General features: G+C 43.2%; 1 protein-coding gene across 1 annotated transcript in view; it reads left to right on the top strand.

Moving 5' to 3' along the window:
* LOC140205388 (receptor-type tyrosine-protein phosphatase H-like) overlaps positions 1-23,130 on the top strand; it is an 87,259-nt gene that overhangs the window by 4,748 nt on the left and 59,381 nt on the right. The window contains exons 2-6 of the mRNA XM_072272979.1: positions 4,898-4,925; positions 11,927-12,205; positions 16,913-17,191; positions 18,657-18,935; positions 20,015-20,287. Of these exons, the coding sequence (XP_072129080.1) occupies positions 4,898-4,925; positions 11,927-12,205; positions 16,913-17,191; positions 18,657-18,935; positions 20,015-20,287 (1,138 nt within the window). The remainder of the gene's footprint in view (positions 1-4,897; positions 4,926-11,926; positions 12,206-16,912; positions 17,192-18,656; positions 18,936-20,014; positions 20,288-23,130) is intronic.

The raw sequence follows: 23,130 nt of genomic DNA, 5'->3' as shown, positions 1-23,130 counted from the left end.
CTCTTTCATTGATCCTGTTTACAGTTATATATATATATATACTCCTTCTGATAAGTTCCCTTTGAACTTTTGAAATCACTCACCACCATTCAGGGCTCTAGGCAGGTCTTTCAGGTGAGGCAACACTTCACCTGTGAATCTGCTGGGGTCATCTATTGTACTCTGTGCTCCTGATGCGGTCTCCTCGACATTGATGAGATGCTTCGTAAATTCGGGGACCACTTCATCAAGCACTTCCACAAGCAGGACTTCCTGGTGGCCAAACTTTCCCACAAGAATTCCACATCCTCCCACCCTATGTCACCTCTTTCTAAGGATTTAATTTTATGTTTTTACCAATAGAGCCACCCTACCTCCTCTGCCTACCTGCCTATCCTTTCGGTACAACGCAGAAGTTAATCTTTCAACCACGACTCAGAGTTGCTCACATCATTCATATCTGCCCATCCCTAACTGCCACTCAAGATCATTTACCTTATTCCATATACCATATGAATTCAAATACATCACCTTCAGTCCTGTGTTCATCACCCTTTTTGATGTCATTCCCCTGTTACAGTGAAACTCATCCCACTGACTGCAGTTCTGCCCTATCATCTGCCTGTCCTCCCTCACCGTCTCCCTACACACTGCATCTGCTTGTATACCAACTGCCCCATTCTAAGCCCTATCATTCCAGTTTCCAGCCCCTGCCAAATTAGTTTAAACCCTTCCCCACAGCTCTAGCAAACCTGCCCACAAGGATATTGCTCCCCTTTGGGTTTGGGTACAACCCATCCATTTTGTACAGGTCCTATCTTTCCCAGAAGAGATCTCAGTGATCCAGAAATCTGAAACCCTACCCCTACATCAATTCTTCAGCTGTGCATTCATCTGCCAAATCATCCTATTCTTACCTTCACTGGCATGTGGCAAAGGCAGCAATGCAGAGATTACTACCCTAGAGGTGATGTTTTTCAGCTTTCTGCCTAACTCCCGAAAATCTCTCTTCTGGATTTCCTCCCTTTTCCTACCTATGTCATTATGAAAAATGTGAGGTGCTACATTTTGGTAGAACTAATCAAAATAGGACATACATGGTAAATGGTAGGGCATTAAAGGATGTTTTAGAACAGAGAGATCTAGGAATAATGGTGCATAGTTCCCTGAAGATGGAATCTCATGTGGATAGGGTGGTGAAGAAAGCTTTTGGTTTGCTGGCCTTTATTAATCAGAGCATTGAGTATAGGAGTTGGAGTGTAATGTTGAAATTGCATAAGGCATTGGTAAGGCCAAATCTGGAGTATTGTGTACAGTTCTGGTCACCGAATTATAGGAAAGATGTCAATAAAATTGAGAGAGTACAGAGGAGGTTTACTGAAATGTTGCCTGGGTTTCATCTCCTAAGTTACAGAGAAAGGTTGAACAAGTTAGGTCTTTATTCTTTGGAGCATAGAAGGTTGAGGGGGGGCTTGATAGAGGTGTTTACAATTATGAGGGGATTGATAGAATGGTTAGACTTTTTCCATTGAGAGTGGGGAAGATTCAAACAAGAGGACATGGGTTGAGAATTAGAGGACAAAAGTTTAGGGGTAACGTGATGGGGAACTTCTTTACTCAGAGAGTGGTAGCTGTGTGGAATGAGCTTCCAGCAGAAGTGGTTGAGGCAGGTTCTACGTTCTCATTTAAAGTTAAATTGGATAGATATATGGACAGGAAAGGAATGGAGGGTTATGGGCTGAGTGCAGGTCGGTGGGACTAGGATAGAGCAAGAGTTCAGCACGGATTAGAAGGGCCGAGATGGCCTGTCTCCATGCTGCAATTGTTATATGGTTATATTATCATCAATATGTACCAAGACTTATGGCTGCTCACCATTCCACTTTAGAATGACGTGGACCTGACCTGAGACATCCCTGACCCTGGCACCCGACCATCCAGGGGGTTTATTTCATGGTCACAGTTATTGCCTTCTGCTCCTTGTTGGAACTCTGTTGATTTTCTGATCCTTAGCATTCTTCTGGGAGTCAAGCAGTCTTAATTCCAAGATTTCAGTTTATTGTAGAGTACAAACAAACATACAAGTACTAAACAAACTGAATAAGGAGCTGAGAAATGGTGCTAAGAGGGGGATCAATGCTAAGGGGTGTAAGTATTGAATTGTATTGACTTTATTTCTTACATCCTTCACATACATGAGGAGTAAAAATCTTTACGTTATGTCTCCATCTAAATGAGCAATGTGCAATCATAGTAATTTATAATAATTTATTATAAATAGAACAGTCAATGTAACATAGAAATACACTCAAATCAGTGTGAGTTAATCAGTCTGATGGCCTGGTGGAAGAAGCTGCCCCCGAGTCTGTTGGTCCTGGCTTTTATGCTGCGGTACCGTTTCCCTGATGGTAGCAGCTGGAATAGATTGTGTTTGGGGTGACTCAGGTCCCCAATGATCCTTCGGGCCCTTTCCTCACACCTGTCTTTGTAAATATCCTGAATCATGGGAAGTTCACAACTACAGATGTGCTAGGCTGTCTGCTCCACTCTCTGCAGAGTCTTGCGATTAAGAGAGGTACAGTTCCCATACCAGGCAGAGATGCAATCAGACAGGATGCTCTCAATTGTGCCCCTGCAGAAAGTTCTTAGGATTTGGGTCCCCATACCAAACTTCCTCAACAGTGTGAGGTGAAAGAGACGCTGTTGTGCCTTTTTCACCACACAGCTGGTGTGTACAGACCCCATGAGGTCCTTGGTGTGTGGATGCTTAGGAACTTAAAGCTGTTCACCCTCTCAACCCCAGATCCATTGACGTCCATAGGGGTTAGCCCGTCTTCATTTCTCCTGTAATCCACAACCAGTTCCTTTGTTTTTGCGACATTGAGAGAGAGGTCATTTTCTTGACACCACTGTGTCAGAGAGATTATTTCTTCCCTGTAGACAAAATAATAAAAGCGGTGCCTCTGAAGACTTACCACTTTTATAGGTAAGTTAAAGAAAATACCTTAGATAGTGATAAACCAGTTAATAGGTTACATAATTAAAATTATTGAATCACATGGGTAACGTGCTAATACTTAGCCAATGAGGAATGAGACAAACCGTTAGTTTAGCTGCTATACCGCTTTCTGCCAGTGAGGGTGAAAAATACATGAGTTTGTTAAAAAGTACAAATCTTATAAAAAAGTATTAATAAAAAAAGTGGTTTCCAACATCCTTTAATTATGGAATCCCCTATCACTACTGCACCCCTTTTTCTCCCACTTCTCTTCTGAGCCACAGAACCAGACCCAGTGGCAGAGACCAGGTTGCTGCAGCTTCCCCCACTCCCCCCAAGAGTATCTCGTGGTATGCTAATTATTAAGGGGAACGGCCACTGGGTTATTCTGCACTGGCTATATTCCCTTTCCTCTCCCAACAGTCACCCAGGGAGCTGCTGCCTACAACACAGGGGAGACTACCTCCCCGTAGCTCTTAACTATCACATCCACATTTTCCTGTATGAGCCTCTCATCCCTCCATTATTCCCTTATCCTATGTAGGGATCCTGAACGAAGGTTGAAATGTGAACTCAAATTCACTCAAACTGCCTGGAGTACTCTCAACCTAAAAGAAGACCAGTCAATAAACCAGTGATGGTTTAATAGTAAGTAGTTAAACTGAAGAGTTTAAATAGTCAGGCACAAGAAAATCTGCAGATGCTGGAAATCCAAAGCAACACACACACACACAAACACACACACACAAAATGCTGGAGGAACTCAGCAGGTCAGGCAGCATCTATGGAAATGAATAAACAGTCCTCTGCATCTAGAGAGGATAAAATACGTTATCAAGGACAGACTCAAGAAATTTGAAAAAATCTGGCAACCATTACTGTTGTATTTAGAAGGGACCGACAGCTGAACTAAGTGTGGGGGGGGCGGTAGGACCTAAACAGCACATACGGGAGGGGTGAGGGGAGGGTAGGGCTGGGAAGGGGAAAGGAGACGGAGTGATAGGGTTTCCTTTGCTTTTTACTTGTTTACTATACATACATTCATTTGACTTTCATTATGTTGTTATAAGAAAGAAAAGAAAAAAGAAGCATTGTACTTTAGGACATTGTCGGTTGTACAGTTTTTAGTTAAGCTGATGTTGCTTCACAATAAAAACATTTAAAATGGAAATGAATAAACAGTCAACATTTCAGGCCAAGACTCTTCTTCAGGACTGAGATGGAAGGGGGAAGATATCGGAATAAAAAGGTGTGGGGAGGGGAAAGAGGCTAGATAGAAGGTGACAGGTGAAGCCAGGTGGGTGGAAAAGGTGAAGGGCTGGAGAAGACGGAATCGAATAGGAGAGGAAAGTGGACCACGGGAGCAAAGGAAGGAGAAGGGGGACCCAGGAGGAAGTGATAGGCAGGTGAGAAGCAGTGAAAGGTCTGAGTGGGGAATAGAGGTGGGGAGGCAGAATATGTTCATTGGAAGGAGAAATCGATATTCTGGTACTGCTGACGTGGCATCAGTGTGGCTGTACAGTCAGTGAGGGATGGGGCAAAGACTGCAGAATCTACCAATGTCCTATGTATGACTCCAGTGACAGCCCATTACACCCAGTACGCACCTCCAGCAAAAACCAGTTCATACATTTGGACACGTCAAGAGAAGGCTACCCTTGGCTGGAGGAGCAACATCTTATATTTCATCTGGGTACCCTCCGATCTAATGGCAGGAACGTGAACTATGTTTTCCATTAATGCTGCCTGACCTGCTGAGTTCTTCCAGCATTTTGTGTGTGTTGTTTAAGAAGTCAGGTGATATTATGATGGTTTGTAATAGTGGCTTATGCTGAGAAATATACAAAGGAAAGTAATTTTTGACATGAGATTAAGGACCATTATAATATCTTGTTATTAATGATATTTCTTCATCAACAGGAAGTCATCTGCAGTCAATCTTCCACAAGTAAGTGCCACCATTTTATTTTGATTTTACAATAATTTCTTTTGGACCCTGCTGCTGAATTAAAAGCTGTGGGTGCAGGAAAGGGAAGTGGAGTCAGCGTTTGAGGCAGATGACATTTTGTCAGAACTGGCAAGTCATAGAAACATGTTTCAAGCTGTAGAAAATAGGGAGGCGTGGAGAGAGAGAGCCAGGGAAATGGCTGTGAAGGTGTAGCGTGTGAGCAGGTTGGTGTAAACTTAAAGTAGTTTAATGACAAAATGAATCAGAGGGGAATTGCTGAGAAGAAGGAAAATAAAGAGGGGGGATCCAATCCAAGACTAGCCATGATGCAAAGGCGGAACAGAATTGATGGGCCGTATGGTCTAATTCTGCTCTTGTGTCTTATTTAGTGTGATGCCGTTGCTTACCTGGAAACTAGTAAATGACCCATTGGGTCGAATGACCTCCTTCTGCATCATTGAGCGCTACAGCACAGAAGCTAGCTCTTTGCCCAATCTAGACCATGCCAACATGTGCTTCTGCCTGGCGCAATCTACCTGCTCCCATGGCCATTGCCTTTCATGCCCCTTTCACCCATGTGCCTACCCAAACTTCTCTTCAGTGTCAGAATTGAATCTGCATTTACCCATTCTGCTGGCAGCTTGTTCCACACTCTCACCACCCTCTGAGTGGAGAACTTCCTCTTCAGATTCCCCTGAAATACTTCACCTTTCAGCCTTAACCCATGACCTTTAGTTCTAGTCTCGCCCAACCAGAGGGAAAAATGCCTGCATGCCTTCAGCTATCCACACCCCTCAGAATATTATATACCTCTATAAAATCTCCCCTCATTCTCCTTATTTAAAGATATATTAAAATAGAAAGTAGGTGTGTCCTGCACATAGCTCAGATAAGAAAGAACCCAGAAATCTGAAAGTTTTCATATATTTAATATAAGAATGTGCAATCTTAGTTTTTCTCAAAACCTAAGAGTAGTACAAAGTTGTCCACCTTTTAATTTTCCCTCTTTAGTATTGATGAGATTTATTTCAGATCCTTTTCTGAAGACCCATATTAGGGTAGACAATTGGCAACAGAAATTAGAATAACCTTTTGGGAACCAAAGGAACAGTGATCGGTGGGACAGATGATCATCATTTTGTATAACATCCACTGATATTTTAAAGACTGTTATCAATAGGAGATCAATAGACCAGTAATTACTTGGTAGGACTGTTAGTACTTGTAGGACATAAAACGGAGTTCATGCTTCAGGTCAGTACTTGCCGTGGAGTGGGACGATCACTTTTCCGAGGTCATTAACATTGAATAAGAGGAATACATTCAAAACCAGTGACCCAGGTTCAATTCCCACTGCTGCCTGTAAGGAGTTTGTATGTTTATCCTGTGACCGCTTGGTTTTCCTCCGGGTGCTCCAGTTTCCTCCTCCAGTCCAAAGACTACCGGTTGATAGGTTAATTGATCATTAGGTTAGGTTAGGGTTAAATTGGCGGTTGCAGGGCGGCACAGTTCAAAGGGCCAGAAGGGCCTACTCTACACCATATCTCAATTTAAAAAAAGATTATTCCTATTATTAAGAGGAACCTCCAACAGTGCACTCTTTCCCATGGTCTAAAGTTGAGGTCATAGCCGACACACCCAGCAGCCAAAGAACAGCACACACCTTAAAGAGGACTCACAGCCCAAGAACATTCAGGCTGAAGGGCATCTTCACACTAATTAACCATCCCTTGGCATTTCCCTTACAAGATCCATCACCAGTCAATGGGCTGTGTGCAGTAAACAAGACAACAAATTCATTGATAATTGAATGGAAAAAGCCAAATGATGCAGGAGCCGATAGCTACACCTACAGAATTACAGTCATTAATGTTATCAATAGTCATGAATGGATCAACAACACACAGGCAAATGAGACAATATTTACAGTGAAAGGCCTGGATCCTGGAGATCAATACAATCTATCAGTGCAGTCAGTAAATCCGAAGAGCAGTTGGAGTTCTGCTGAGGACTTAATTAACACCACAAGTAAGTAAGACCATAAGACATAGGAGCAGAATTAAGCCATTCAGCCCACGAGTATGCTCTGCCATGATGAAAGCTTCCGCATTATCTCCTTGTTTTTATATTCTATTCCCCTTGAAATAAAGGCCAACATTGCATTTGCCTTCTTTACCACAGATTCAACCTGTGAATTAACCTTCTGGGAGTCTTGCATGAGGATTCCTAAGTCCCTTTGCACCTCTGATGTTTGAATTTTCTCCAATTAGATAATAGTCTGCACTATCATTCCTTTTAACAAAATACATTATCATACATTTCCCAACACTGTATTTCATCTGCCATTTTTTGCCCATTCTTACAATTTGTCTTCCTCAACTCTACTTACCCCTCCACCTATCTTCACATCATTTGCAAACTTTGCCACAAAGTATTTAAATCACTGGCAAACAATGTGAAAAGTAGCGGTACCAATACTGACCCCTGAGGAACACCACTAGTTTCTGGCAGCCAACCAGAAAAGGCCCCCTTTATTCCCACTTGCTGCCTTCTGTTGGTCAACCATTCCTCTATCCATGCCAGTATATTTCCTGTAACACCAGAGGATTTTATCTCGTTAAGCAACCTCATATGAGGCACCTTATCAAATGTTTCCTGAAAATCCAAGTAAATGACATCCACTGCCTCTTCTTTGTCCACCCTGCTTGTTACCTCTTCGAAGAACTCTAAGAGATTTGTCAGGAAAGATTTCCCTTCACAGAAACCATGCTGACTTTGACTTATTTTATCATTAGCCTCCAAGTAGCCCAAAACTTCATACTTAATAATGGATTCCAACACTTTCCCAACCACTGCGGTTAGGCTAACTGACCTATAATTTCCTCTCTTTTGACTTCCTCCTATCTTAAAGAGTGGAGTGACATTTGCAAATTTCCAGTCCTCTGGTACCATGCCAGGATCAAGTGATTCTTGAAAGATCATGACCAATGCATCTGTTATCTCTTCAGCAACCTCTTTCAGGACTCTGGGATGTAGTTCATCTGACCCAGGTGACTTATCCATCTTAAGACTTCAATTTGCCTAGTACCTTTTCCTTTGTAATAGCAATAGCCCTCACTCCTGCTCCCTGACTCTTACAGACCTATGACGTATAGCTAGTGTCTTCCACAGTAAAGATTGACGCAAAATACTTATTAAGTTCATCTGCCATTTCTTTGTCTCCAATTACTACCCCACCAACATCATTTTCTAGTGGTCCAATATCAACTCTCACCTCCCTTTTAGTTTTTATATAACTGAAAAAACTTTTAGTGTCCTGCTTTATATTATCAGCTAGTTTGCCCTCATACTTCATCTTTTCCCTTCTTATAGCTTTTTTAGTTGCCTTTAGTTGGATTTTAAAAACTTCCCAATATCCAACCTCCCACTCACTTTTACTACCTTATATGCCCCTGCAGTTTGAGAACTACTTCTTCTGTGGGACATATCTATCCTGTGCCTTGTGAACTATTCCCAGAGACTTCAGTCACCTCTGTTCTGCCATCCACTCCACCAGTATCACCTTCCAATCCACCTGGGCAAGCTCCTCTCCTATGCCTCTGTAATTACTTTTATTCCATTGCCATACTGACACATTTGATTAATGCTTCTCCCTCTCATATTGCAGTATGAATTTAATCTTATTATGAACACTGTCTCCTGAGGGTCCCATTATGTTAAGCTCCCTAATTAGATCTGGATTATTACACAACACCCAATCTAAGATAGACTTTCCTTGAGAAGGCTCAAGCAAAAGCTGCTCTAAAAAGCCATCTTGTAGGCATTCGACAAATTCCCTTTCTTGCAAACTGACACCAACCTGATTTTCCCAATTGCCTTAAATATTGAAGTCTCCTATTACTAACGTGTCATTCATTACCCTAATTACATGCCCTTTCCAGCTCCCTTTGCAACCTCAACCCGACATCTTAGCTACTATTTGGAGGCTTCTATATAATTCCCAGAATGTTTTTTTTTACCCTTGCAGTTTCTTAACTCCACCCTCAAAGATTCAAGATTCTCTGATCCTATGTTACCTCTTTCTAAAGAAGTAATTCCATCTCTTACCGCACCGCCACCTATGCTTTCCTGCCTGTCCTTTCAATACAAAGTACATCCTTTGAAGTTAAACTCCCAACTATAACCTTTCAGCCACAATTCAGTGATGCCCACAATGTCATATGGATCAATCTCTAATTGTGCCACGATTTTGACCACCTTATTCCACATGCTATGTGCATTTAAGTTTAGCACCTTCAGTCCTGCATTCTTCGTCCATATGAATTTTGCCTCTGTGGCACAACATAACTCTTTGCTCTGTCTGCATTTATACCCAATCATTGGCTTGTCCTTCCTTACATTCACATTACATATTACATCATCTACTTGTAAACCGGCTGGCTCATCCTCAGCTTTGTCATACTCGTTCCCATTCCCCCAGCCGTATTAACTACCACTTCCAACAGCTCTAGCAAACCTGACTGCAAGGATATTTGTCCCCCTCAGATTCAAGTGCAACCTGTACCTTTTGTACAGGTCCCACCTGCCCTAGAAGAGGTCCCAATTATACAGAAATCTGAATCCCTGCTCCCTGTCCCAATTCTTCAGCCACACATTTATCGCCAACTTATGCTATTCCTGTCCTCACTGTCACGTGGCACAGTCAGCAATCCCGAGATTACTACCCTTGAGGTCCTGCTTCTCAACTTCCTTCCAAATTCCCTGTATTCTATTTTCAGGACCTCCTCCCTTTTTCTACCTATATTGTTGTTACCAATATGTACCAGAATTTCTGGCTGCTCACTCTCCCTTTTCAGGGTATTGTGGATTCCATAAGGGTCCAAAATTCCATAAGTAATTCCATAAGGGTCAGTAGCTGCTCCAGTGCCTTATCCAATAACAGTTCCAATGTCTGAACCAGACTGGAGTAACCCTCACTGTGTGTCCTTATCTACCACACAGTGTTTTGACAGTTCTGAACAAAAGTTACAGTTTGGCCTCCATTTTGTGCGTGCAGAGTAAACATAAATATTTAACCTTTTGAGGCCTGGCTCCTATTTGCAACAGTTACAGAAGGAGCAGAACATGAGGGACCCAAACCCCCAACACTCCCATGCACTGGGAGCTTTGCCAGTGATGATCCTGAAGGCAACTTATTAACCAAGCAGGATAATTGCCTGAGATAGAGACAACAACAACCCAAGGGCAAACTGAATTGGAGACACAGACAAGGGAGCCACAGCTCATCAAAATATTTATTGGCTGAGGCTCCAGTGACGGCAATCAAAAGGCAGACTGGATTGGCATCAGATTAGCATAGGTGGGGAAAGAAGCTCAATTCCTCACAGTATGAATTTGGAAGATCAAGTGATGCTTTAAAAAGCTATACATCCACCTTAACTGATGCAGAAACCGCTGGTGCATTTCATGCAATGGCAGGTTGTTTAGGTTAAATATCAAAAGGAATTAGTGATTAAAATACATAAGCTAGTCATGCAGATCCAGGAATGAACGGTGTATTGTGGAAAATAAAGACATGCTTTTGAGGAATGAAATCTGGCTCATCTTCAATAGGCAGCATGTTGAAACAATTTGTAACCATGTTGAACAACTTTCTATGGGATTTATCTGTCCAGCACCTTCCCAATTGCTCCTTGAAATTCCAGCCATTGCTGTTATGCCATCACCCTCTTCTGCTCAACTTTGGCCAGCTTCTCTCTGATCCCTCCGTAAATCTCTTTACCTCACTGTAATCTTGATATGTCTTATTTTAGCTCCTCCCTCTCAAGCTTCAAGGTGAATTGTCTCATAGTATGATTGCTGTCTCTTACGGGTTCCTTTACCTGAAGCACCCTAATGAAAACTGGTTCATTATGCAACATCCAGAGTATCTAGTGTTCATAGAAATCTCCAACAGTACAGCAGTCTTTCAGTACACCTTCTCCCATAGGAAAGATTCCATGGAGAATTTAATCATATTTATGCCAGATGATATCAGATATTTCTGTCTAACTGTGAGGTCACTGAAATGGATTTAGCTGGTCAAAGACAGAGCTGCATGGAGTGAAAATTCATGCCATGCTTTTGAGGAATGAAGTTTGGCTCAACTTCAATGAACTGAGTGCTGGAACAACTTGCAAGACCCTTGCACAATTTGCAACAGAAATTCAAATTCACATTGAGAATTAACGGAATGAAGAATATTGGGATATTGGGAATATTGAAATTCCATCCTGATGGCATGAAAATCAATTTCATCTTCCGGGAAAAGAAATTCCACGGTTCCATGGGTGCTGCCCAAACTGCTGAGTTCCTCCAGCGTGTTGCTTTGACCCCAGCATCTGCAGAGTATTTTATGTTTAAGAAATTCCCTCCTTTTTCTCTTTCTGCTACAGTCCACTCACCTCCCCTATTAGATTTCTTCTTCTCTAGAACTTTACCTTTCCCAACCATCAGGCTTCAACTATCACTTTCTAGCTATCCTGCTTCCGCACTCCCCCACCTTTTCATTCTGGCATCTTCCTCTTTCCTTTCCCCTCCTGAAGAAGGGTCTCAGCCCAAGATGTTGACTGTTTATTCATTTACATAGGTGCTGCCTGACTTGCTGAGTTTCTCCAGCATTTTACATGTGTTGTTATTGGGATAGGTGTGTTAGGTCATCGAATGACCATCACTTAATTTAAAATCCTCTGATATTCTCAAAATCTCCAGTATTAATAGTATTCTCCAACAGTGCAGAAGTCTCACAGTACACACTCTCCTATGGGAGAGACTTCAGGTAGTCTTTAATTATATCTATGCCAGGTGATCTCAGATATTTCTGTCTGACTGTGAGGCCAATGCTTATCCATACACAGAGCCAAAGAATAGCGCACACCTTGAAAAGGTCACACAATCCAAGGCCAATCATGATGGAGGGTTTCTCACACTAATTAACCATCCCTTGTCTTTTCTCTTAACAGATCCATCACCAGTCACTGGACTGTCTGTGATAAACAGGACAACAAATTCATTGACAATTCGATGGGAAAAGCCAAATGATACAAGAGCCTCTAACTATACCTACGGAATCAAAGTCACTGCTCTTCCAAATACTCACATTGCAACCACCAACACAAGTAAAGGTGCGACAACATTCATAGCGAAAAACTTGGATCCTGGAGTTCAATACAAGCTATCAGTGCAGTCAGTAACTCCAGAGGGCAAACTGAGCTCTTCTGTGGAGGTGACAAGCACCACGGGTAAGTAATTCTTGAAGGGACAGTAACTGTTCCAAACCCTCAGTCAATTTCAGTCCCAATAGATTCCTTCTTCTCCAGGACTTCACCTTTCCCAACCACCTGGCTTCAAGTATCACTTTCTAGCTATCCGGCTTCCCCACTCCACATTTTTATTCTGGCATCTTCCTCCTTCCTTTCCAGTCCTGAAGAAGGGACTTCTGAAGAACCAGCTAGTACTGGCAGAATTCTCACTGTGATTTCTTGTGAGCTTTGCATTTATGAATTCAAATATAATCGTGCCCTCAAATATCTGCAGACATAGTGAACATAAATGGTATTACAAGACCAGATTCCCACCTGCAACCCTGTCATTTGCAACAGGATAGCACTCTCACAGAACTGACTTTCCTATACAGCAGAATCTAGGCAATCTTTATGAATCAAAATAAGGTTCATTATCACCGTTTTGTTCATTATAAAGTGAAATTTGATATCTTCCAATGTTCCCTTGAATACTTTTACAGCTTCGCGGACTGAGCATTGCTCTGAGGTTTACACAGTCTGAAAACTGCATGGCACATTGAATTTTTTTTTGCCTAACATGCATACTACAAATACTTCGAATGAACTTAGAAAAATTACATACCTTATATTTTATTTATTAGTTGAAGGATATAATGAAATACTGAACAATAAAGAAACTCTTCACGTTTCATAACTCTTTAAGCTTAAATGTCTTCATAATTCTGTGGGCTGGCAGTTTATTACTAATGAGCTACCAAAATCCATTCTGTGTCTATTGTTACAATTTGTAACAGTGTAGTAACATGAAACACTGACGCCATAAATGCGTTGAAGCTCTAAAATGTTTCAAAGTAAAGTTATAATACATTTATTATTTTATAAATTTATGGATTATTATCATTAACATTAATTATATACAGGGTAGTTCATAATTATATTTTCATAGATTAAAAACTATATGATTATAAATTCAAAATTATACTACATTAATAAAATTTCAAAATTGAATTAAACAAGTCCTTCTTACATGAGGACTGTTGCGTGCTTTCCCGACTTCCCTATCCTAGTGTGCACAAGCTATTTCTTGTTCTTGCTCTCGAGTGTAAGGTTGTTTCTGCAACATCACTCAACTGACCAGTCTATTCCACCCCCACACATCTCCACATTGCCATCTGAGATTCACCAACAACAGTGATGTCATCTGCAAATTTATAAATATATGACATTGGAGCTGTGCTTAGCCACTCAGTCCAGAGTGTAGAGAGAGTAGAACTGTGGGCTAAATACACACCCTTGAGATGCTCCTGTGTTGATTGTCAGCGAGGACGAGATCTTGGCACTGGTCCACACTGACTGCGATCTCCCGATGAAGAAGTCGATGATTCAATTGTAGAGAAGTACAAAGCCTTCATTTCAGGAGCTTGGTGATTAATTCTGAGGGGATGATGATATTGAACAAATTTGTGTTCAGCTTCACACTGTCTATCAAAAGCAAAACAAAAAAATCCTGAGGAAGCAACACATAGAGACATGGAAACATAGAAACATAGAAAATAGGTGCAGGAGTAGGCCATTCGGCACTTCGAGCCTGCACCGCCATTCAGTATGATCATGGCTGATCATCCAACTCAGAACCCTGCACCAGCCTTCCCTCCATACCTGCTGATCCCCGTAGCCACAAGGGCCATATCTAACTCCCTCTTAAATATAGCCAATGAACTGGCCTCAACTGTTTCCTGTGGCAGAGAATTCCACAGATTCACCACTCTCTGTGTGAAGAAGTTTTTCCTAATCTCGGTTCTAAAAGGCTTCCCCTTTATCCTCAAACTGTGACCCCTCATTCTGGACTTCCCCAACATCGGGAACAATCTTCCTGCATCTAGCCTGTCCAATCCCTTTAGGATTTTATACGTTTCAATCAGATCCCCCCTCAATCTTCTAAATTCCAACGAGTATAAGCCTAGTTCATTCAGTCTCTCATCATATGAAAGTCTTGCCATCCCAGGAATCAATCTGGTGAACCTTCTTTGTACTCCCTCTGTGGCAAGAATGTCTTTTCTCAGATTAGGGGACCAAAACTGAACACAATACTCCAGGTGTGGTCTCACCAAGGCCTTGTACAACTGCAGTAGTACCTCCCTGCTCCTGTACTCGAATCCTCTTCCTCAGCATACCATTCGCCTTTTTCACCGCCTGCTGTACCTGCATGCCCACTTTCAATGACTGGTGTATAATGACACCCAGGTCTCGTTGCACCTCCCCTTTTCCTAGTCGGCCCCCATTCAGATAATAATCTGTTTTCCTGTTTTTGCGACCAAAGTGGATAACTTCACATTTTTCCACATTAAATTGCATCTGCCATGAATTTGCCCACTCACCTAACCTATCCAAGTTACCCTGCATCCTCTTAGCATCCTCCTCACAGCTAACACTGCCGCCCAGCTTCGTGTCATCCGCAAACTTGGAGATGCTGCATTTAATTCCCTCATCCAAGTCATTAATATATATTGTAAACAACTGGGGTCCCAGCACTGAGCCTTGCGGTACCCCACTAGTCACTGCCTGCCATTCTGAAAAGGTCCCGTTTATTCCCACTCTTTGCTTCCTGTCTGCCAACTAACTCTCTATCCACATCAATACCTTACCCCCAATACCGTGTGCTTTAAGTTTGCACACTAATCTCCTGTGTGGGACCTTGTCAAAAGCCTTTTGAAAATCCAAATATACCACATCCACTGGTTCTCCCCTATCCACTCTACTAGTTACAACCTCAAAAACTTCTATGAGATTCGTCAGACATGATTTTCCTTTCACAAATCCATGCTGATTTTGTCCGATGATTTCACCGCTTTCCAAATGTGCTGTTATCACATCTGTTTAACTGACTCTAGCATTTTCCCCACCACCGATGTTAGGCTAACTGGTCTATAATTCCCTGGTTTCTCTCTCCCTCCTTTTTTAAAAAGTGGGGTTACACTGAGCTCTCCTGAGAGGGTGATAATCACCACAAGTAAGTAATTCTGTAAGGGTCAATACTTGCTCCACTGTCTCAGTCAACAACAGTTCCAATATTATTATATTTTCATATTATTGTGTTCTTTATCTTACAGTTTTTTATGCTGTGTTGGATCCAGAGTAACAACTATTTTATTTTCCTTATACTTGTGTACAGGAAATGACATTAAACATCCTTGTGTCAAGTAGAGTTACAAGATAGTCACTTCTTCTTGTTCCTTTCCACGCCTTGTGGCGCATCTGGTAACAGCTCCGCCGTTTCTTTCACATTTTTGTCTGTTTTTTATGAGGTCGAGTTGTTAGTTTGATACTCAACCCAGCAGAGATGGGAAGTGTGCAAGAAGATGGCCAAATTTGAGCCTGGGACCACTCGTCTCAAGACTGTTGCGGATGTCACTACCCCACTGGCTGGCGATACAAGATAGTCACAGTTCGTAATAATATGTATTGACTGAGGTACAGGTGACGGCAAGCAGAGGGCATCAGATTCACCCAGCTCAGAAAAGAGTCTCAGGTCTCAGCTCTTCACAACATGGGCCGGGCCGTTTGAGCGATGGTTTAGTACACTATGGATCCATCTTAGCTGCTGTATGGACTACAGCTTCATTTCCTTTTTCTTTAATTTAGTTTAAATACAAAAAAGAACTAGAGGTATCAAAAGATGAGAACTAATTGTGGGGACCACTTTATCTGCCACAAACGGAACTTCCCGGTGGCCAAAAATTTTAATTCCCATTGGCATTCCAGTTCTGACATGTCGGTCCATGCCCATGCCCTCCTCTTGTGTCGTGATGAGGCCACCCTCAGCATGGAAGAGAAAACCTTATATTCTGTCTGGGTAGCCTCTAACCTGCTGGCATGAATATTGAATTCTCCTTCCCGAAGAAAAACTACCCACTCCCACCACCCTCTTCCTCTATTCCCCACTCTGACCTTGCCCCTACCCTCACCTACCTATCACTTCCCCCTAAGTCCCCAATACTTTCCCTTTCTCACATGGTCCACTCTCCTCTCTCTTCCGATTCCTTTTTCTCCAGTCCCTTACCTTTCCCATCCACCTCGCTCACCTATCACCTTCCTGCCAGCTCCTTCCCCTTCCCCAAATTTCTTTTCTGGCATATTCCCCCTTCCTTCTCAGTCCTGAAGATGGGTCTTGGCCCGAAATGTCGACTGCATTAGATGCTCCATAGATGCTGCCTGACCTGCTGAGTTCCTCCAGCATTTTGTGTGCGTTGCTCTGGATTTCCAGCATCTGCAGATTTCTCTTGTTACTAATTGTGGTGGTCTGTGATTGAACAGTACGGAGTGATGAGCAATGCTTAGATTTTCAGAAATGAAGTTTGGCTGAACTTCAACAAGCAGAGTATTAGAACAATTTGCAATGTACTTGCACATTTGACAACAGAAATTTAATTTCATTTTTGAGAATGAAATGAAGAATATTGGGAAAGGTGGGTTAAGTCATAGAATGGTGATCACTTAGTTTAACATCCACGAATATTAATGCAGATTTTGATCAAGTTTATGCCAGATGATGTCAGATATTTCTGTCTGACAGTAAGATCACCACTTATCCATACACAGAGCCAAAGAATAGCACTCACCTTGAAAAGGTCACACTGTCCCAGAGCAATCATGTTGGAGGATGTCTCACACTAATTAACCATCCCTTGTCTTTTCTCTTAACAGATCCATCACCAGTCACCGGACTGTCTGTGGTAACCAGGACCACAAATTCATTGACAATTCAATGGACAAAGCCAACTGATACAAGAGCCTCTTGCTATACTTACAAGGTCATAGTCACTACTCTTACGAATGCTCCCATTGATAACGGAAACACAAATAAAAGCGAGACAACATTCACAGCGACAGGCCTGCATCCTGGAGATCAGTACAAACTATCGGTACGGTCAGTAACTCTGAATAACACACAGAGCTCTGCTGAGGAGGTGACAGGCACCACAAGTAAGTAATTCTGTAAAGGTCAATACCTGCTCCAGTGTCTCAGTCAACAACAGTTCCAATATTATTACATTTTTAATATTCTTATTGTGTTGTTTATCTTACAGTTTTTTATGCTGTGTTGGATCCAGAGTAACAACTTTTTGTTTTCCTTATACTTGTGTACAGGAAATGACATTAAACTTCCTTGTGTCAAGTAGAGTTACCTGATAGTCACTTCTTCTTGTTCGTTTCCGCGCCTTGTGGCGCATCGGGTGACAACCTCGCCGTTTCTTTAGCATTTTTGTCTGTTTTTTACGAAGCCGAGTTGTTAGTTTGATACTCAACCCAGCACAGATGGGAAGTGTACAAGGAGATGGCCAGATTTGAGCCTGGGACCACTCGTCTCAAGACTGTTTCGGATGTCACTACCCCACTGGCCAGCGATACAAGATAGTCACAGTTTGTAATAATATATATTGGCTGAGGTACAGGTGGTGGCACGCAGAGGGCATCAGGTTCACCCAGCTCAGAGAAGAGTCTCAGGTCTCAACTCTTCACAACATGAATTTGGCAGTTCAAGTGATGGTATAGTACGCTATACATCCATATTAGCTGCTGCATGGACTATAACTTCATTTCCTTTTTCTTCAATTTTGTTTAAATACCAAAAAGAACTAGAGGCATGAAAAGATGAAAACTAATTGTGGGGAAACGAAATTCCACGGTTTCACGGATGCTGCCGAACCTGCTGAGTTCCTCCAGCATGTTGTGCATGTTGCTTTGTCCCCATCATATGCAGAGTATTTTGTGTTTAAGAAATTCCCTCTACCTCCCATCTTCCTCTATCCTCACTCTGCCCTCTCACCTCATCTCATCTGCCTATCAACTCCCCCTGGTGCCCCTCCTTCTTCCCTTTCTGCTACAGTCCACTCACCTCCCCTATTAGATTTCTTCTTCTCCAGAACTTTACCTTTCCCAACCATCTGGCTTCAACTATCACTTTCCAGCTATCCTGCTTCCCCACTCCCCCACCTTTTCATTCTGGGATCTTTTTCTTTCCTTTCTCCTCCTGAAGAAGGGTCTCGGCCCAAAATGTTGACTGTTTATTCACATGAGCTGTCGGACTTGCTGTGTACCTCCAGCATTTTACAGGTGTTGTTATTGGGATAGGTGCGTTAGGTCATAGAATGACCATCACTTAATTTTAAATCCTCTGATATTCTCAAAGTCACCAGTATTGATAGTATTCTCCAACAGTGCAGAAGTCTCACAGTACACACTCTCCCATGGGAGAAACTCCAGGTAATTTTTAATTATATCCATGCCAGATGATGTCAGATATTTCTGTCTGACTGTGAGGCCAATGCTTATCCATGCAAAAAACCAAAGAATAGCGCTCACCTTGAAAAGGTCACACTGTCCCAGAGCAATCATGATGGAGGGTGTCTCACACTAATTAACCATCCCTTGTCTTTTCTCTTAACAGATCCATTACCAGTCACTGGACTGTCTGTGGTAAACAGGACAACAAATTCATTGACAATTGTATGGACAAAGCCAACTGATACAAGAGCCTCTGACTATACCTACAAAATTACAGTCTCTAATGTGATGAATAATAACAGTCAGATCAACAACACAAAAATAGACGAGACAACGTTCACAGTGACAGGTCTGGATCCTGGAGATCAATACGATCTGTCAGTGCAGTCAGTAACTCCAGAGGACACACTGAGCTCTCCTGAGGAGGTGATAAACACCACGGGTAAGTAACTCCTGAAGGGACAGTATTTATTTAACCCATCAGCCCTACTGGGGTGTAGGCTGCCCACAGCAGCTCACCAGATTCCCCTGTCCTGGGCTAGTCTTTCAAGTCATTCCCATGTTTAGCCCATCCTCGAGGATCCTTCCTCTCCCAGGGATGAGGTCTCTGGAGCTTTGTAGCACTGGGATTTTACAGAATTGCATTGCTAGTCCCCATGTGCACCTCTCCTCCTTTCACAGCCAGGCTTGGGACCATCCATGGTGGAGTCCGAAGGGACAATGCCTGAACCAGCCAGTAGTGGCGTACTCCTCATGGAACATTTAAACCACTTCAATTCTCTTCTGTACAGTTTTATGAGAAAATCGGCTGGTAGGTTGTTCCAAGCATCTTGGGGAACTTACCACAGTTCTTCCGCAGACTTTGGCTGTCTCGCTTCCTTTTGTCTCTCCAGTTAATCCCAGTCGGACTCAATGATGTTCAGATCAGGGCTTTGCAGAGGCCATACCAGCTGAAACCATATAGAAAATCTAGGTTGGGCTAATTATTCCACATTGCTTTTCATCCTTGGGTGGTCACAGAAACAAAACAGAAAGGGAGCCTTTCTGATGAACCACCTCAGCCCAAAACTTCAAATCTTTATTCCTCTCCACAGATGCTGCCTGAGCTGCTGAGTTCCTCCTGCATTTTGTGTGTGTTGTTCTGGATTTCCAGCATCTGCAGAGTCTCTTGTGTTTAAGATCGTCATTCGGTGTCTTGTTTATGTTCAGCCCTTTGAAACACTTTTCCAATCAGTGCCATTCTTGTTTCTCCATAGTTGTGTGGATTTCTCAGTTCCTGGTAACTCTGATCCCACCAGACTTTCAATGGGAAATAAGAGACAGATCTTTCTCCATCCTCACCACTCTATCTGTGTCTCTATCTTTCTGTTATATTGTTTTTTCCTCAGATTGATTTTGTGTTTTATTTCAACTGCACCTGCCTTTGCAGACTCCCCCTGCCTTGCTGGTCAGTGTAAAGTTCACTTCAGTTTGTGTCACCAGAGAGAGAACTGGACTCAGTCTGTTCCATCCATTTTTTAGTTCCTGATACTATTTCCAACTTCCGCTGCACTGGGAGCACAGGATACACGATCGGGGTGGAGTGGAACGAACCAAAGGGCAAGTTCACCAGTTTCAAAGCCATTGCATACATCGGTGACCGACTATTGATTAATTGTACCATTGGGAAGGACAAGAATACGCTGAGGGTTGCTAATCTTCAGCCTGGACGCAAGTACACAATCAAAATCACCACGGTGAGCGGGCAGACATACAGCAAGCAGGAGATCAAGGAATGCTGGACCAGCTCAGAGCGTGAGTATTCTGAATGCGAATTTTTCCTCCCCCGCTGTTATAGAAACGTAGAAATCTACAGCACATTACAGGTCCTTCAGCCAACAATGTTGTGCCTACTCTAGAAACTGCCTAGAATTTCTCACCCGCATAGCCCTCTATTTTTCTAAGCTCCATGTACCTATCTAACAGTCTCTTAAAAGCCCCTACTGTATCTGCCTCTACCACCTTCGCTGGCAGTGCATTCATGTACCCACCACTCTGTGTGAAAAAATTACCTCTGACATCCCCCCTGTACCTACTTCCCAGCATCTTAAAACTATGTCCTCTTATGTTAGCCATTTCAGCCCTGGGAAGAAGCCTCTGACTATCTACACCATCAATGCCTCTCATCATCTTATACACCTCTAGCAGGTCACCTCTCATCCTCCGTCACTCCAAGGAGAAAATGCCAAGTTCGTTCACCCTATTCTCATAAGGCTTGCTCTCCAATCCAGGCAACATCCTTGTAAATCTCCTCTCCACTCTCTGTAATCCTTCCTGTAATGAGGTGACCAGGACTCAACACAGTACTCCAAGTGGGGTCTGACCAGGGTCTTATACAGCTGCAACATTACCTCACGGCTCTTGAACTCAATCCCACAGTTGATGAAGGCCAGCACAACATACACCTTCTTAATAACACTGTAAACCTGCGCAGCAGCTTTGAGTGTCCTATGGACATGGATCCCGACATCTCGCTGGTCCTCCACGCTGCCAGGAGTCTTACCATTAATATCCTAATCATTGTCTTTGAACAGCGAGGCTAGATCAAAAGTTCACCTTTCAAAGGTGGCAACTTTTCCTGATGGCTCAGTGAGTGAACCCATCACCTGCTGCTCAACAATGCATCACCGCCATGCCTGCCCTTATCCAGAGATGACATCCAAATGCCTGCACCTCCTGCCAGTAGTCTGTTCATGATATCTTTGTTTGTTGACCCAAAGTCTCAGCAACCCATAGATCTCCCATATCTCCCCCATTTCACGTACATCTGCTCTCACTCCATCCTCTCGCCACCCCACTAGGAATAGGGTTCCCCTGGTCCTCACCTACCACCCCACCAGCTTCCGGGTCCAACATATTATTCTCCGTAACTTCCGCCACCTCCAAGGGGATCCCACCACTAAGCACATCTTTCCCTCCCCCCCCCCCTGCATTCCGCAGGGATCGCTCCCTACACAACTCCCTTGTCCATTTGTCCCCCCCATCCCTCCCCACTGATCTCCCTCCTGGCACTTATCCGTGTAAGCGGAACAAGTGCTACACATGCCCTTACACTTCCTCCCTTACCACCATTCAGGGCCCCAAACAGTCCTTCCAGGTGAGGCAACACTTCACCTGTGAGTCGACTGGGGTGATATACTGCATCCGGTGCTCCCGATGTGGCCTTTTATATATTGGCGAGACCCGACGCAGACTGGGAGACCGCTTTGCTGAACATCTACGCTCTGTCCACCAGAGAAAGTAGGATCTCCCAGTGGCCACACATTTTAATTCCACATCCCATTCCCATTCTGACATGTCCATCCACGGCCTCCTCTACTGTAAAGATGAAGCCACACTCAGGTTGGAGGAACAACACCTTATATTCCGCTGGGTAGCCTCCAACCTGATGGCATAAACATCGATTTCTCTAACTTCCGCTAAGGCCCCACCTCCCCCTCGTACCCCATCTGTTACTCATTTTTATGCACACATTCTTTCTCTCACTCTCCTTTTTTCTCCCTCTGTCCCTCTGAATATACCTCTTTCCCATCCTCTGGCTCCCCCTCCCCCCCCTGTCCTTGTCTTTCTTCCCGGACCTCCTGTCCCATGATCCTCTCGTATCCCCTATTGCCTATCACCTGTCCAGCTCTTGGCTCTATCCCTCCCCCTCCTGTCTTCTCCTATCATTTTGGATCTCCCCCTCCTTCTCCAATTTTCAAATCCCTTACTCACTCTTCCTTCAGTTAGTCCTGACGAAGGGTCTCGGCCTGAAACGTCGACTGCACCTCTTCCTACAGATGCTGCCTGGCCTGCTGCGTTCACCAGCAACTTTGATGTGTGTTGCAACCCATAGATACTGTCTAGCTGCTATTTGATTTATACTTTAAAATATTATTTTATTTAGAGATAAAGTGCAGAGTAAGTCCTTCTGGCCCTTTGAGTCGCGTCACCCTAGCAACCCCTAATTCTACCCTAGCCTAATTACAGGGCAATTTACAATAACCAATTAACCTACCAACCAGTACATCTTTGGACTGTGGGAGGAAACCAGAGCGTTTGGAGAAAACCCATGTATTCCATGGGAAGGACGTACAGACTCCTTAAAGATGACTTTGGAATTGAACTCCAAACTTTGATGCCCCGAGCTGTAATAGTATCTCACTAACCACTACAGTATCGTTTTCTGTTAAAGTACATATAGAATAGTACAGCACAGTACAGGCCCTTCAGCCCACAGTGTTGTGCCGACCCTCAAACCCTGCCTCCCATATATCACCCCACCTTAAATTCCTCTGGTATTATCTTACATTTCACTAGTGTATCTGTCTCCATCACTGACTCAGGCAGTGTATTCCACACACCAATCATCCTCTGAGTAAAAAACCTTCCTCTAATATCCCCCTTGAACTTCCCACCCCTTACCTTAAAGCCATGTCCTCTTGTATCGAGCAGTGGTGCCCTGGGCTACCCACTCTATCTATTCCTCTTAATAGCTTGTATACCTCTATCATGTCTCCTCTCATCCTCCTTCTCTCCAAAGAGTAAAGCCCTAGCTCCCTTAAACTCTGATCATAATCCACACTCTCTAAACCAGGCAACATCCTGGTAGATCTCCT

Source organism: Mobula birostris, chromosome 11 (genome assembly GCF_030028105.1).
Source record: "Mobula birostris isolate sMobBir1 chromosome 11, sMobBir1.hap1, whole genome shotgun sequence".
NCBI lineage: Eukaryota > Metazoa > Chordata > Chondrichthyes > Myliobatiformes > Myliobatidae > Mobula > Mobula birostris.
This window is presented reverse-complemented; position numbering and strand designations above follow the sequence as displayed.